General features: G+C 43.8%; 1 protein-coding gene across 1 annotated transcript in view; it reads right to left on the bottom strand.

Annotated features, from left to right (window-relative positions):
* The window catches only part of lama1 (laminin, alpha 1), a 38,606-nt gene that overhangs the window by 6,504 nt on the left and 19,576 nt on the right, over window positions 1-12,526 (bottom strand). The window contains exons 26-51 of the mRNA XM_076721515.1: window positions 12,265-12,444; window positions 11,803-11,988; window positions 11,543-11,670; window positions 9,731-9,860; window positions 8,827-8,967; window positions 8,572-8,690; window positions 8,402-8,491; window positions 7,958-8,151; window positions 7,694-7,850; window positions 7,316-7,394; window positions 6,813-6,924; window positions 6,512-6,668; window positions 6,214-6,424; window positions 5,618-5,734; window positions 5,382-5,545; window positions 5,145-5,283; window positions 4,699-4,801; window positions 4,122-4,238; window positions 3,773-3,955; window positions 3,538-3,692; window positions 2,687-2,830; window positions 2,386-2,519; window positions 954-1,107; window positions 702-826; window positions 312-462; window positions 74-218 (exon numbers count right to left, since the gene is read on the bottom strand). Coding sequence (XP_076577630.1) covers window positions 74-218; window positions 312-462; window positions 702-826; window positions 954-1,107; window positions 2,386-2,519; window positions 2,687-2,830; window positions 3,538-3,692; window positions 3,773-3,955; window positions 4,122-4,238; window positions 4,699-4,801; window positions 5,145-5,283; window positions 5,382-5,545; window positions 5,618-5,734; window positions 6,214-6,424; window positions 6,512-6,668; window positions 6,813-6,924; window positions 7,316-7,394; window positions 7,694-7,850; window positions 7,958-8,151; window positions 8,402-8,491; window positions 8,572-8,690; window positions 8,827-8,967; window positions 9,731-9,860; window positions 11,543-11,670; window positions 11,803-11,988; window positions 12,265-12,444 — 3,715 coding nt within the window. The remainder of the gene's footprint in view (window positions 1-73; window positions 219-311; window positions 463-701; window positions 827-953; window positions 1,108-2,385; window positions 2,520-2,686; window positions 2,831-3,537; window positions 3,693-3,772; window positions 3,956-4,121; window positions 4,239-4,698; window positions 4,802-5,144; window positions 5,284-5,381; window positions 5,546-5,617; window positions 5,735-6,213; window positions 6,425-6,511; window positions 6,669-6,812; window positions 6,925-7,315; window positions 7,395-7,693; window positions 7,851-7,957; window positions 8,152-8,401; window positions 8,492-8,571; window positions 8,691-8,826; window positions 8,968-9,730; window positions 9,861-11,542; window positions 11,671-11,802; window positions 11,989-12,264; window positions 12,445-12,526) is intronic.

Raw genomic sequence — 12,526 nt, 5'->3', positions numbered from 1 at the left:
TTGCAATTCTTTAACAGTAGCTGTATCAGTGGTCGTCCTGTAGTAGTAGTAATACTAGTAGTAGTAGTCGTACCTTTGCGTTTGTTCCTCTGCAGTGTGATCTTGTACCAGACTCCTGTGTTATACTTCCTGTTGGAAGTCAGGATCAGAGCACCTGAGCCGAGGTCAAAGGTCAGACGGACATGCCCCTCCACCAGCTCCATAGACAGGAAGTCCCTCTGCAAGAGACAGGAAATGAGGTCAGGTCTGCATCTGCTTCTCAATAAGAGCCTGAGTGTATGTGCATCTGTGCGTGTGTGTGTGTGCCATACAGTGTTGTTGGAGGCCAGATACAGCAGTAATCCGCCTGGTGACAGCGTTTTAAACAGCAGGACAATTGAGGTGGAGGTTGCTCGCAGAGACTTCTGAACCAGTGAGAATCCAGACCCGTCAAAATGGAAAGATGTCCCCTCTGCCTGGGGACTGTGACACCAACAGGTGGAGACATACAGGTAGACGCAGACAGGGAGAAACAAGTGGGTAGATAAGTTAGACCTTTCAAAATGCTATTCAGAACTTCCAATGGAAATCTGCAGATTTAACTTTGAGCAGAGCAAAACCATAAAAACACACTGGAATACTTAGTGGGTGGGGTCAGGTAGTATCCTCACCTGTACAGATAAAAACCAGGTGCTTTGTGAGTCATACAAGTATGTTTGTACCTGCTGAAACAGCCTCCACACTCTCCCTCTCTACTGTTGTAGTTCCACAGTCCAATGTTTTTCTCATTGAGCGTTCCTTCACCCAGACAGCCGTGGAAGGTGGAGGACCGCAGCATCGTGGGCCTCTGACATCACACACACACACACACACACACACACACACACACACACACACACACACACACACAGAGTTATCACCTGTTCACCTGTACAGCTCCACATAACTGTACACCTGACGTGTGTGTGCGTTACCTGAGTGTCAGTTCCCAGCCCTCCGATATGGATCACTGTGTTTCTGTCAATGTCTAAAACTCTGGACAGTCCCGGCGACATCGTTGTTACTGCAGGCAGCGGAGCTGACTCCGACTCCAGCTGGTGGACTGACAGTGAGCCGTGGGTACCAAATCTGCCGAAATTATGACATCATCATGCAGTATAACTTAAAGTTACTTAACGTTTCAGTGTTACAAGCTCCCTCTGATTTTAATGCATTCCTCGTGCAGGTGTGTGCTGTCCATCCCAATTCATCAAACGGGGGATGCGAACACTTGATTCCCTCTCCCCCTTGCCTCAGCTGTGACCCAGCCACTCACAGTTCTTAGGGTAACTTTGGGTAATTGTTCAGGCTGTCCTGTTGTTGCAGTTTAGTTTTTGTTGGATTTGGATTTTTTTTGTTGTTCATTGGTAGTTTAGGGAAGTGGTTGCCAACCTCAGGGTCAGAAACCCCAGAAGGGGTCAGTGATGAATGTAAAGGGGGCCGAGGTAAGACTTTTTTCTCATTATTTAATATATACCTTTACCTTTTCAAACCTCGTGGGATTATTCATACAAATCTAAGAAGGTAAGTTTACTCTTTGATTGAACTGCAGACATTACAGACATCAGCTTGTGATTAGAGGCCACAATCCGAACAGCTGAATAAGGTGAAAAGCAGAGATCAACATTCCGGACTGTAAGTTGTTAATTTCATTTTCTTGTTGCTTTGTTTCGTATTTGGGGTCATATTTATTCAATAAGATAAAAATTGCTGTCTGTGACTGTTTGAATGATGTTACTGATGTCCTGAAAATGAGACCTCATGGTGGTCCTAACTTTAAATAACATGATGTTTTCCAGTGCTGCAGCAGGTTTACAGGAAAAACTTTTTTTTCCGACACCAGTGATAATGTCATCATGTTGATAAACAAATGAAGAGAAGCTCTCAACAGGTTTAACCTGCACTAAACTTATTGTTTACACCAGGAAGTAGTGGAGGAACCACCATCATGACTTATATGTACACATGTACATATATGATGCAGTAGTGAAGTAGTATTTAGAAGAAACTGCTACTACTGAATAGTCAACAAAACATTCTCACCACAAGTTAAGAAGCAGTTCTGGGGCTTTCAATCATATCCCATGAACTTCTTCTGCAGTTTCTGGACTTCTTGTCCATGTTGACGTAAAAAAAAAGGGTTCTGAACATGGTGAGAAGTTTTTAATGTGCTCAAAAAAAAAAAAAAAGAAAAAAAAAAGAAATGTAAACACCTACATTCCCATGATAACTTCATCTGCTGAGAAAGTTGTGATGTGAGAAAAGTGTGTGGTATCAAAAGTTCCAGAGAGCTAAAAGCTGGATCTCGTGAACATTTACATGATGTAATGCCATAATGATCATGTTGTTAACAAGAGGTGTATTTACCGTGTAGCATTGATTCTGCTCCATCTGTTGTTGGTGATGTCCAGTCCAGGAAATTCCAGTCTGGTGCTGCCTGAACCTGCATCCCACACCATGGAGACCTTCCCATCATGCATCTCTATTGCCAGGAAGTCCACCTGAACATACAGCAGACAGATAAATAAAGGTCTCTTTTAGATAGATCAGTTACAGGACAGAGATCAGACCTCAGTCACAGTGTCCAAATTAACAGTTAAAACAATACTCACACCTGTTTCTCTTTCTACACCTTTTCACCAGACAGGAAATGTGTGTGTGTAAGTACCGTGGTGTTGCTGCCCAGGTAGAAAAGCAGGTTATCTGGCCTGGACGTCTTCAGGATCAGGCTCAGAGTGTTGAAGTTACTGGACTGAATCTGTGGTTTGTAGGATCGAACACAGTCTCCGTCCACCTGCACCGCCACCTTAATCTGCCAACATCATCGTCATCATCATCATCATCTTCTTTTTGTCATTCTGGTGTACAGTAGCTGAAATGTGATCATCTGTTTTGTGATGTTTATCAGTGGACAAACAGAATGGATTGGATAATTTCAATTATTGTTATTATATATATATTTTTTTTTAATCATGTATTTGAAGAGTTCTACTGGATATTCATTATTTCATCCATACAGGTATCATAAATGAAAATCTGAATTACTGTATTCTCATGAGGTTTTGTTCAGTCACATTCACAGTTTAGTGCTCCCTGTCCTCCACTTTGATCCAGTCTGAACCATCTCATCAACTGTGGGATGGACTGTGATGAGCTGTAATAAATATTGATCCTCTGACTTTTCACTGAGCATCATCAGCAGGTCAACATTTTAATGTGTCCAATATTTTGGTCTATTTTGGTGTATACTAATAAATACCTGCAGAACTAATGACATTCTCATCAGCCTCAGCTGTATGTGCTAACCTTAACCCACAAGGAGCTGAGCTGCTGTAATGTCAGCTACAGGTCAGGACTGCTGTTCTCTGGACACTGATTTTATTCTGAAAAGTGATGTCACTGAATGACATCAACACGTGTTTCATGTCTGTGTGTTTATGATGCCGTGTGTGTTTCACATCGTGTTTTTGTGTGTGTGTGTGTGTGTGTGTGTGTGTGTGTGTGTGTGTGTGTATGTACCGAGGCAGCCTGTCTTCTGGCCTGATTGATCAGCTCTCTGATGTCAGACAGATTCCTGCTCAGTGTTTCTCCCAGCACGCTCAGTGGGTTTATGCGGTTCATAAGATGCTCTGTACGATGTTCTGCCTCCTTCATCCTGCGCTGCACCTCATTGGCTGAGCACAAATGAAACAGGAAGTGTTACCAACCCATAAATCTTCATCTTTTACTTTAGAAACCGAAGTTGTTGACTGACCTGCTGTATGTGTGTGAGTCACCAGCTGGTTGGTCTCTCTGACTGTGTTGTTGGTGTTTTCCACCACAGAAGAAGAATCCTGCAGCTGCTGTTGGAGTCTGTGCAGTCGCTTCAGCGTCTCCTGCAGGCTGGAGTGTGCTGCTGCAGCCTGAAGCTGAGCCTGCTGCAGCATCAAGGACGAACCTGATAGAAAGCAAACATCAGTACATCAACACGTCAATACATTCACACATTCATACATTGATATAATAAATCATTTATACATTCATGTCATACATCCATACGTTAATACATTCATACATCACAGCATTAACATTGGAGGAGGCAGAGCCTTGAATGGCTGTCTTACCATTAGAGAGGCTGTGCAGGTCGTTGATTGGCTGATTGAGGAGGAGGCTGAAGTTGCGGACACTGTCTCTGACCAATCCCAGTCTACTGGTTAATATGAATGCATTCAGCTGCAGGTCTGGAAGACAGAGAGACAGTTTGACAGTAAAAGCTTCTGAAATGACTGATTGTAATTGTAGGATATAATTTTACAGAAAATAGCAGGTGGAGCTGATCCTCCAGTCGCTGCTATTAAACCACCACAGAAGAAGAGACAGAACCAGGTGATGTCATTCAAAGAGCTGCAGTCAAAGGTCAAACGATGAAAATATGATGGAGATCAGACATTTCTGTTTGCTTCATGTGTTCATGTGAGGAAGGTTGCAGCCTCCTCATCATCACTCTTCACTGAAGAGACGAGTGATGTTTAGTCACGTGATTCATGGACGGCATCATTCATTCACCAAGTCAGTTTCTGGTTATATACAAACAACAAGCTCTACACCTCAGACAGGAAGCACTTCTTACACACATTCAGTTTTTAGTGTCCAGGTTTTTTATGAGCAAATTAAAAATGGGAATAAAACAGACACACAGACCTTCAGCTCTCTTGTTGATTTGTCGACTTTCCTCCAAAACAACAGAGCTGATGTTCAGTTTGGCTCCACCCTCCTCTGACAGCAGCTGCTCTGATTTGACAGTCTGAAACACACACACACACAGGTCTCTCATTCATTTCAATGAACCACTGCATTGGCTCAGTTTTGCGGAACAACACAGAGGGTTGTTTCTGGACCTGAGTCACCCACATGTGATGTCATCCAGCAACACATTGCATTGGCCAATGAGTTTCGTGCAAGCGCATCTAAATGAGTCAGAAAGATAAACACGATATTTCTTTACCTCACGATCATCATGGTGAAAGATACATTTTTTGCTGCCATGATAAGTTTGCAGAGTTGTCTATAAAAATCTGTATATCCCTGTCTCACCTGAAACACACACACACACACACAGCTGTGTTTCCACCTTAACACACACTCACCATATTGACAGCAATGGTGGCGGAGATGTGGGCAATTGAAGCAACCTGCTGGGCAGAGTCAACTCGTTCTGTGATGTCAATGTCGAGCTGAACCAATCGGCTGCCATTCTGAGACACGTTACACACTGACAACAGAGAGCTGAGAGAGCAGAAAATAATCAGAATTTTATTTCACTGGGCAGACCCAACACACACACACACACACACACACACACACACACACACACACAGAGTTACCTGTGCAGGGAGTGGGCATGGCTCTGTAAAAGTTGGGCGTGGCTTTCTACATGGTAAACGTTCTCCAGAGCATCCGTCATCTTCAGTCCAACAACCAGACCGTCCACCTGTTTCCTCAGCAGAGGGCGCCACTGATCCAACTGACCACTGAACACCTCCACCTGCTGCACACACAGGCGGGTTAGTATTGTATAGCAATGATGAACAGTAGTATGAATGTAGAGTGTTTCTCTTACTGCAGTGGCATTTGCCAACTTCTCCGTCAGGCTGACGGTGTCGTCCAGCAGCAGCTGACTGTCCTCCATCAATCCGTCCACAAGCAAACACTGGGCACTCAAGTTCTGATGGACAAACTGAAAGACAACAGCAACAGCAGCATGTTAGAGCTTCTTTTGGAATGAAAAACATTTTTGCAAAAACTAAATACCCATTTTTGGAGGAAAGCTTTGTCAGTGTGGAGATCACCAACCACAGGAGACCATCCCCCCCACAAAGCTGAGAACCATCAACTGGCCGACGGGCTGAATATATTCAATGCAGGTTTGATAGGCCCACATCAACATCCATCACCCACTATGGCTCAGTCATAAAAACAGCCATTCATGCCCCCTACACTACTGACCCCTGACCAGCACTCAGGATCTATGAACAGGATATGTGTCTCCTCTTCAAGGGACAGAAGTTCAGAAAGGAAGCTGGCCTCAACAGCGTGTCCCCCTCCTGTCTGAAAGTCAGCACTGACCAGCTGACACCCATCTTCACATGTGTGTGTCTTGACTTGACTACAGGTGTGTATTTCTGGTAACCTGGCTGCTGGTGCGTGTGTGTTCACCTGGTACTGGTGCAGCAGAGTGTGTGCAGAATCCAGCAGAGTGTGTGTTTGTGTAATTCGTTGTGTAGCATTATTCATCTGTGTGTGTGCATGTTGCAGCGTTTCCATGGAAATGGTAAGGGAGGTTGACAAGGGGCTGAGCCTATCGTCAACTGCCGCCCTGCTGGACAGGAAGACCATCTGCAGGGAGTGAAGGAGCGACTCAGCAAGACTGCAGGGAGAAAGAAAGAGATCTATTTAACACAAATTATAAAAGGTAAAAGAAAAAAAAAGAAAAAACAAAATTGCAAACACACACCGGAACTCCTGATTGGCTGTAGCACTGGCGATTGTTAGGTTGACAGCTCCGATAGTTTCCAACATGGACTCCACCTCTCCCAGCAGATGCGTTTCATTGGCTGAACTGAGCTCTTCCTCTGTGGTCAGATTTAGGTGCTCTGCCTCCCTCTGAAGCACTGAACCAATCAGATTTCACAGTTGTGTTATGTCATCTTATTTTAAGTACAGAACAGTATGGTTCATAAAATGATTTGTTATGTTAATGGTTTCGTTATTAGTCATGATCATGTTGTTAACATTGTCGTATTGCTGTTGTTTACCCTGGATGCTGTCCTGAAGGCTACTGATGTTCTCCAGCAGCAGCGTGCCCCGTGACAGACTGTCCTTGGTGGACACACCCACTTTCCCGAGGTCATTTGACAGATGTGTGACCTAGCCAATCAGGAGGCAGGAACATAGAACCCTTTAACCTTTGTGTAAGACAAGTCCCACAATCCTCTGCAGTTTTAGTTTTCCAGCAACGTTTTTATAAATATATTTGATATGTTCAGTTTACAGGTGATACTGTGTTCTACACATTATCATATTACAGTCAATGTTTTGTGATGACACTATGTTCTATGTACTTAATATGTTTAAACTACGTTTACAGATGTGTTTTATACGTGTATGTTAATATCCTCCACTACACTGATGTGTTCGACTCTGCTAATGTGTCATGTTTGCAAAGTAAAAACGTCAATCATGAAATGTGGGCCAATGGTTTGTGTTTAGAATCAGTGGAACATCAGAACTAGAAGTGAATGGAATGAATCAAGGATACCTGCTGCAGCAGAGTGCTGAGGTCAGAGGTCAATTGATTTAACTTGTCTTCTACTCTGAAGAGATGCAAAGCAACAGAGCTGTTTTCTGAGAACACCTCCTGTACAAACACACAGCATTTAACATGTTAGATTACGTGCTCATAAAGCCACGGTGACACATCTTTCTATCAAATCTCAAAGTTACCATGTTTCACGACACACATAAATGTTCTTAGAAATAAGCAGCTGGAAACTTTGGGTGAAATGGAACTCAGTAGATAATGTGATTCTTCCTTCAGCACAGAGATCAATCTGCAGATTGTTGTGACACCTCCGCACCACCAGAGGGCAGCATCGTACGCCATCAGGCCACACGGTGCATTGTTGTCATACAGCACTTATATGTATTTACCTGAATGTCTTTGGTGTGGTTCTCCAGTAACACCAGCTGGCGATACGGTGCCATTGCTACACTGCTCAGGTTGATGGACAGAAAGCGGTTGTGTATTTTGTCCAAGTCATCCAACAGAACGCCGGTGCACTCGTCATGACACGCTGGAGTCAAAAACAACCACACAAATGACCTCAAACAACACCCACTGTATTAATGTGTGTGTGTGTGTGCATGTGTGTGTATGTGTGTTGGTGTCACTGTTACTCACACACACACTCTCCTCCATGCAGGATGTGCCTGTCCTGACACTGGTCACATGACCGGCCTTCGATGCCAGCCTTACACTCACACTGTCCACTCAGCCCCTCACAGTGCAGGTGCAGTGAACCCCAGCCACTGCACCTGCACTGTGAACACACGCTGCCAGGCAACGTTGGGTTACCATAGTAGCCAACAGAGCACCTGCGGTAGGACAGCATACAGTCAGTGTGATGTCACTGTCTGTAACATCCAGAGGCTTCAACCCGTTACACCTTGTGAGCCAGGTAACCTCAGCTGATTCACTGAGCGTCCTCCAATGTCACACTGGGGTCAGGATTTCAAAATAAAAGTTGTCATAGAGAAATGATAACTGACAAGCTAAAATGTAACGAGACCACTCAAGTTACAGTGTGCTGATGTACTCCTGAGGGTGGTGTGTATAATAACTCACCTCTCACAGTATCTCCCCTCGTATCCTGTCTGACAGGCAGTGCAGCGGAAATCACCAAACGCTCCCTCTGACACACAAGTGGGACTGAAACTAATCACACACTATGTTTAAGTCACTAAAATGATTTAAATATGAATTCAAATAAAAAATAATACAGTGTGCAGTTTTACCTGTTGTCCCGTAGGGGGCAGGCACACTGTGAACAGTCACTAATGGAGCCGCTGACATTCCCGTAATACCCTGGGGCACACAGCTCACAGCTCTGTCCACTGGTGTGATGCTCACAGCCCTGTACAAAAACATAGAAACACCATTCTTCTGACCTCAACTCTTGTCAGCAGTTCGTTTTTACCTGATAGCCCCAGTCTCCATTTAAAATGTATCTTTGTAAGCACACGTATGTTGGCATGTTCATGTGTGCGTACCTGACATTCTCCAGTCTCTGTGTTACAGCTCTCACTGTGGTTGTTGCAGCGACATGGAACACATGGACGAGCAAACAGCGACTTCAGACTCTGAGACGACAGCTCGGACAAAGGCTGACGGAAAAAACCTGCAGCACACTCCTGCAGACAGACAGGTCAGAGAGGGAGACAGGTAAGAGACAGAAGAGACAGAGTGAGACTCACTTTTAACCTTTTTTATTTAAACATGTCTACCAAGTTGTGATTACAGCACTGTATGACACACTAACCACACACATTAAAAAACATTACATTATCTGAAACCTCATCGTCACCCTCAGACTAGAGACAGGCCTGTCTTCAGACCATGTCCTCTGAAACACGTCGTCTCCACAGGCATAGCATTCACAGTCAGCCCTGACGTGCACGGGGACCAGCCCTTTAAACAGTAACTCACGGTCCAGTAGCCCAGAACCCTTCAACCTGTTACACCTTGTGAGCCAGGTAACCAGTTCAGCCTGACCGAACAAGACAGTCAGCAGAATACCAGGACAGACAAAACCCCCTCCCATCAGCAGCTGAGAGTAAAAACAATGAAGATCACACTTGATGACATTCAGCAAACACATGATCTACAGACTCAGCACAAATCTCCCTCAAATTAGGACCAGCTTTAGACATGGCCCCATTTAAAACTCTCCACTGAAAGTCCCCGAGCCTCTTAAAGATATAAATACACGTATTAGTTCATTTTACTGAATGAATTGTATTTTTCTCTGATATCAGCATCGTAGTGTACTATCCTTCAGACAAGTGAGACAGGCAGGTGAGACAGGCAGGTGAGGGAGACAGGTGAGAGCTGCAACACAGTCTTACAGTGGGGGTTTAGGTATCGTGGTTGCCACAGTCACACAGGCATCCTCACCTGACAGGACGCTCCGGTGTATCCAGGTGGACAGACGCAGGACTCAATCAATCTGGCCACAGCCCCTTTAACCTCTGACCCCTCTTCTGAATCCGCCTCAACCGCTGTCTCCATGGTGATGTTAGAGATCCTGAAAGAAAAACATTAGGCTTGTTTGAGATGCTGTGTTTTTTCGAGAGTAGCTGATTAAGTGGATGAAATAGAAATCTTCTATTTTTGTGGGGCTGGACCTGATGAACACAGTCTGTCAGTATCAGCACACATTTAAAAGATGCTGACGTCACTGGGAGACAAGCTGAATTCTTCAGCAGGCCCTTTGTTATAGGAAACATCATGTCTACAACATAGATGAACATGTAATTATGTTGCAGCTACAATCCCCAGATCATTTATACTGATTGATTGTAATGAATTGGTTTCATGTTATCAATCAATCAGACTTTGTTTGTGTTACATTGCTTTGTATGAAAAGTGAAAAAAACAAATGGCTTTTCATAATAAAAACACACATTAAGTGTGTCCTGGCCCCCAACACAACCATTCCCAGTGCACACACACACACACACACACACACACACATTAAAGGACTGTTATCAATACCGGCTCAGTAATAAGATGAAATGAGGACACGCTATAATAACTTTTCATGAATCTGCAATGATGAAGCACCAGAGGTAGTACAAAGATGTAAAAATTCATAATAACCAAATAAAAAAAAAAAAATAATGTGATTAAATCCTGTAGTGTCAGGTGGGGTATTAAAAGGAAATGAAGATAAAATTAATAAGAGAATAAAATACTAAAACCACTAAGAGGAGATGTGAAGAAGCAAAACCAGACATGAAAAAATATGAAGAGGGAAACAATTAAGAGTATAATTAAAAGGCCACTACCAGAAGACCTAAGGGTTCTAGAGGGTTCTAGAAGGATCCCGTATAATAAAAGCAAATCTGACTAGGTAGGAGCCTCATAAACCAGTAAAAGGATGTTAAAATGAAGTGATGTAGAAGTGATGTGGTCTGAGCCCTCTTTGTGCGCTTCGTCAGCACACATGTAGCTGAGCTCTGAATTCATTGTAATTGAGTTCTAGAGGAACAGAGTGGTCTACTGAATCCAAGGCTGCAAAGTCAAGTAATACTGATATGGAGGGCCTTTTCATATCCATACTGGATCTGAGGCCATTCTTAACTGGTGCTGTCTCTGTACCGTGATTGGTCTGAAAAACACACTGATATTTATCAAAAATATAGTAAGAGTTTATAAAATCATTTAACTGGTTAAAAACAAGCTTCTGTAAAATTTGACTTAAAAATGGTGGATTGGATTCTGGTCTACAGTTATTTTAAGTGAGGAGGCATTCAAATCACTGCTCTTCTGAAGTGGTTTAACTATTGCAGTCTTAAGAGCAGCAGGAAAGACATGTTTTAAAAAAGGATGTGGGAATGGGAGCTAGAAACTAGGTTTCTGGGTTTAATTGAGAAATACCTTTGCCAAACATCTCAGAATGAACCAGGACAAATTTCTCCAGTGTTTCCTCCTGCAAGAAGGTTCTGTGGTGTTAAATCTCTTGTCATGTGTCATGCTCAGACTGAGCAAGGTTCGATCTAATTGGGTCACTTTTTCCCCTGAAATGGACTGAAGTTGACCAATATGCTGCCAGGCCTCATGAAACAGGGATAAGCAGATGGTCAGTGGTTGAGAAGAGGATCCTAGGGTTGTTCCAGTTGGTGATTACTAATTTTGAAAAGTGAGCTCGTCTTGCTTGTTTAATTGCTTTACTGTGAACACATACACTAAACTGTATATATGTACCTGCTCTGCTGCAGTCTGGTCCCATATGAAGCCTTGATGATGACATACTCGATGTTACTGAAGACGGACATGAAGTCAGCACGACTCACTGACTTCTCCGACACCGAGTTAAAATACTTCCACTTGTGCTGTAACACACACACACACACACACACACACACACACACACACACACAAACTGTAATAAAGTGTTGAAAGTGTTCTATCCAAACATTTCTGTTAAGGCTGCTCTGGATTCCCATGATTCTCAGCAGCTGTACCTCTGTCATCCTGATGTCATGCTGTGTCCTGATGCCATTTCTAGGGGCAACCATGTCAGTGTATATCACCAGCTTCCTCAGGGTCCCACCCCTTATCAGGACCTGAGGCTCCTGGTTGGACAGCCCCGAGCCGTTCTCAGCATAAAAAGTGATGATATACGACAGGCGACCTCCGTACGACAGCAGCTACACATTAAACACACAGGAAAGTATACAATATAATACACAATATAAACGACATGGTAGACAATAAAGTACACAATAAAATACAAAATATATTGTGCACAGAAACACATCCTCTCACAGATATTTAATCTCTCATGAACCATATTCAATAGCACAAAATGGGCTGAAATCTCTGCACATCAGGGGTGAAGGGATTAGCTAACCCTAAGTCAACGGTTTGGGCAAAAGGCAACAACATCAACAGGTGCTGTCAGTCAACATTATGGGCAACGGTACCTGCTGGCCTTCGAACTGGGGGGGCAGTCTCCAGTAGAGCGAGCCGGCAAGCCCGCTGGTGTTGAGCTGTCTGGTGTCGAGGAGCATGTCACCGCCCTGCTGGTAAACTCCGGATACCACGCCCTGCAGGTTAGACTGACTGACCAATGACAAGAGAGCCGGAGAGTGAGCCAGGGTGATCTGTGGAGGGAGAGGGAGAATTGAACATGGAATAACCCTGGATCCGTTATCTCTTCAGTTTCAGTGGAAAAGTTGTGTTTGT

The sequence above is a fragment of the Chaetodon auriga genome, chromosome 21, assembly GCF_051107435.1.
Source record: "Chaetodon auriga isolate fChaAug3 chromosome 21, fChaAug3.hap1, whole genome shotgun sequence".
Taxonomy (NCBI): Eukaryota; Metazoa; Chordata; class Actinopteri; order Chaetodontiformes; family Chaetodontidae; genus Chaetodon; species Chaetodon auriga.
This window is presented reverse-complemented; position numbering and strand designations above follow the sequence as displayed.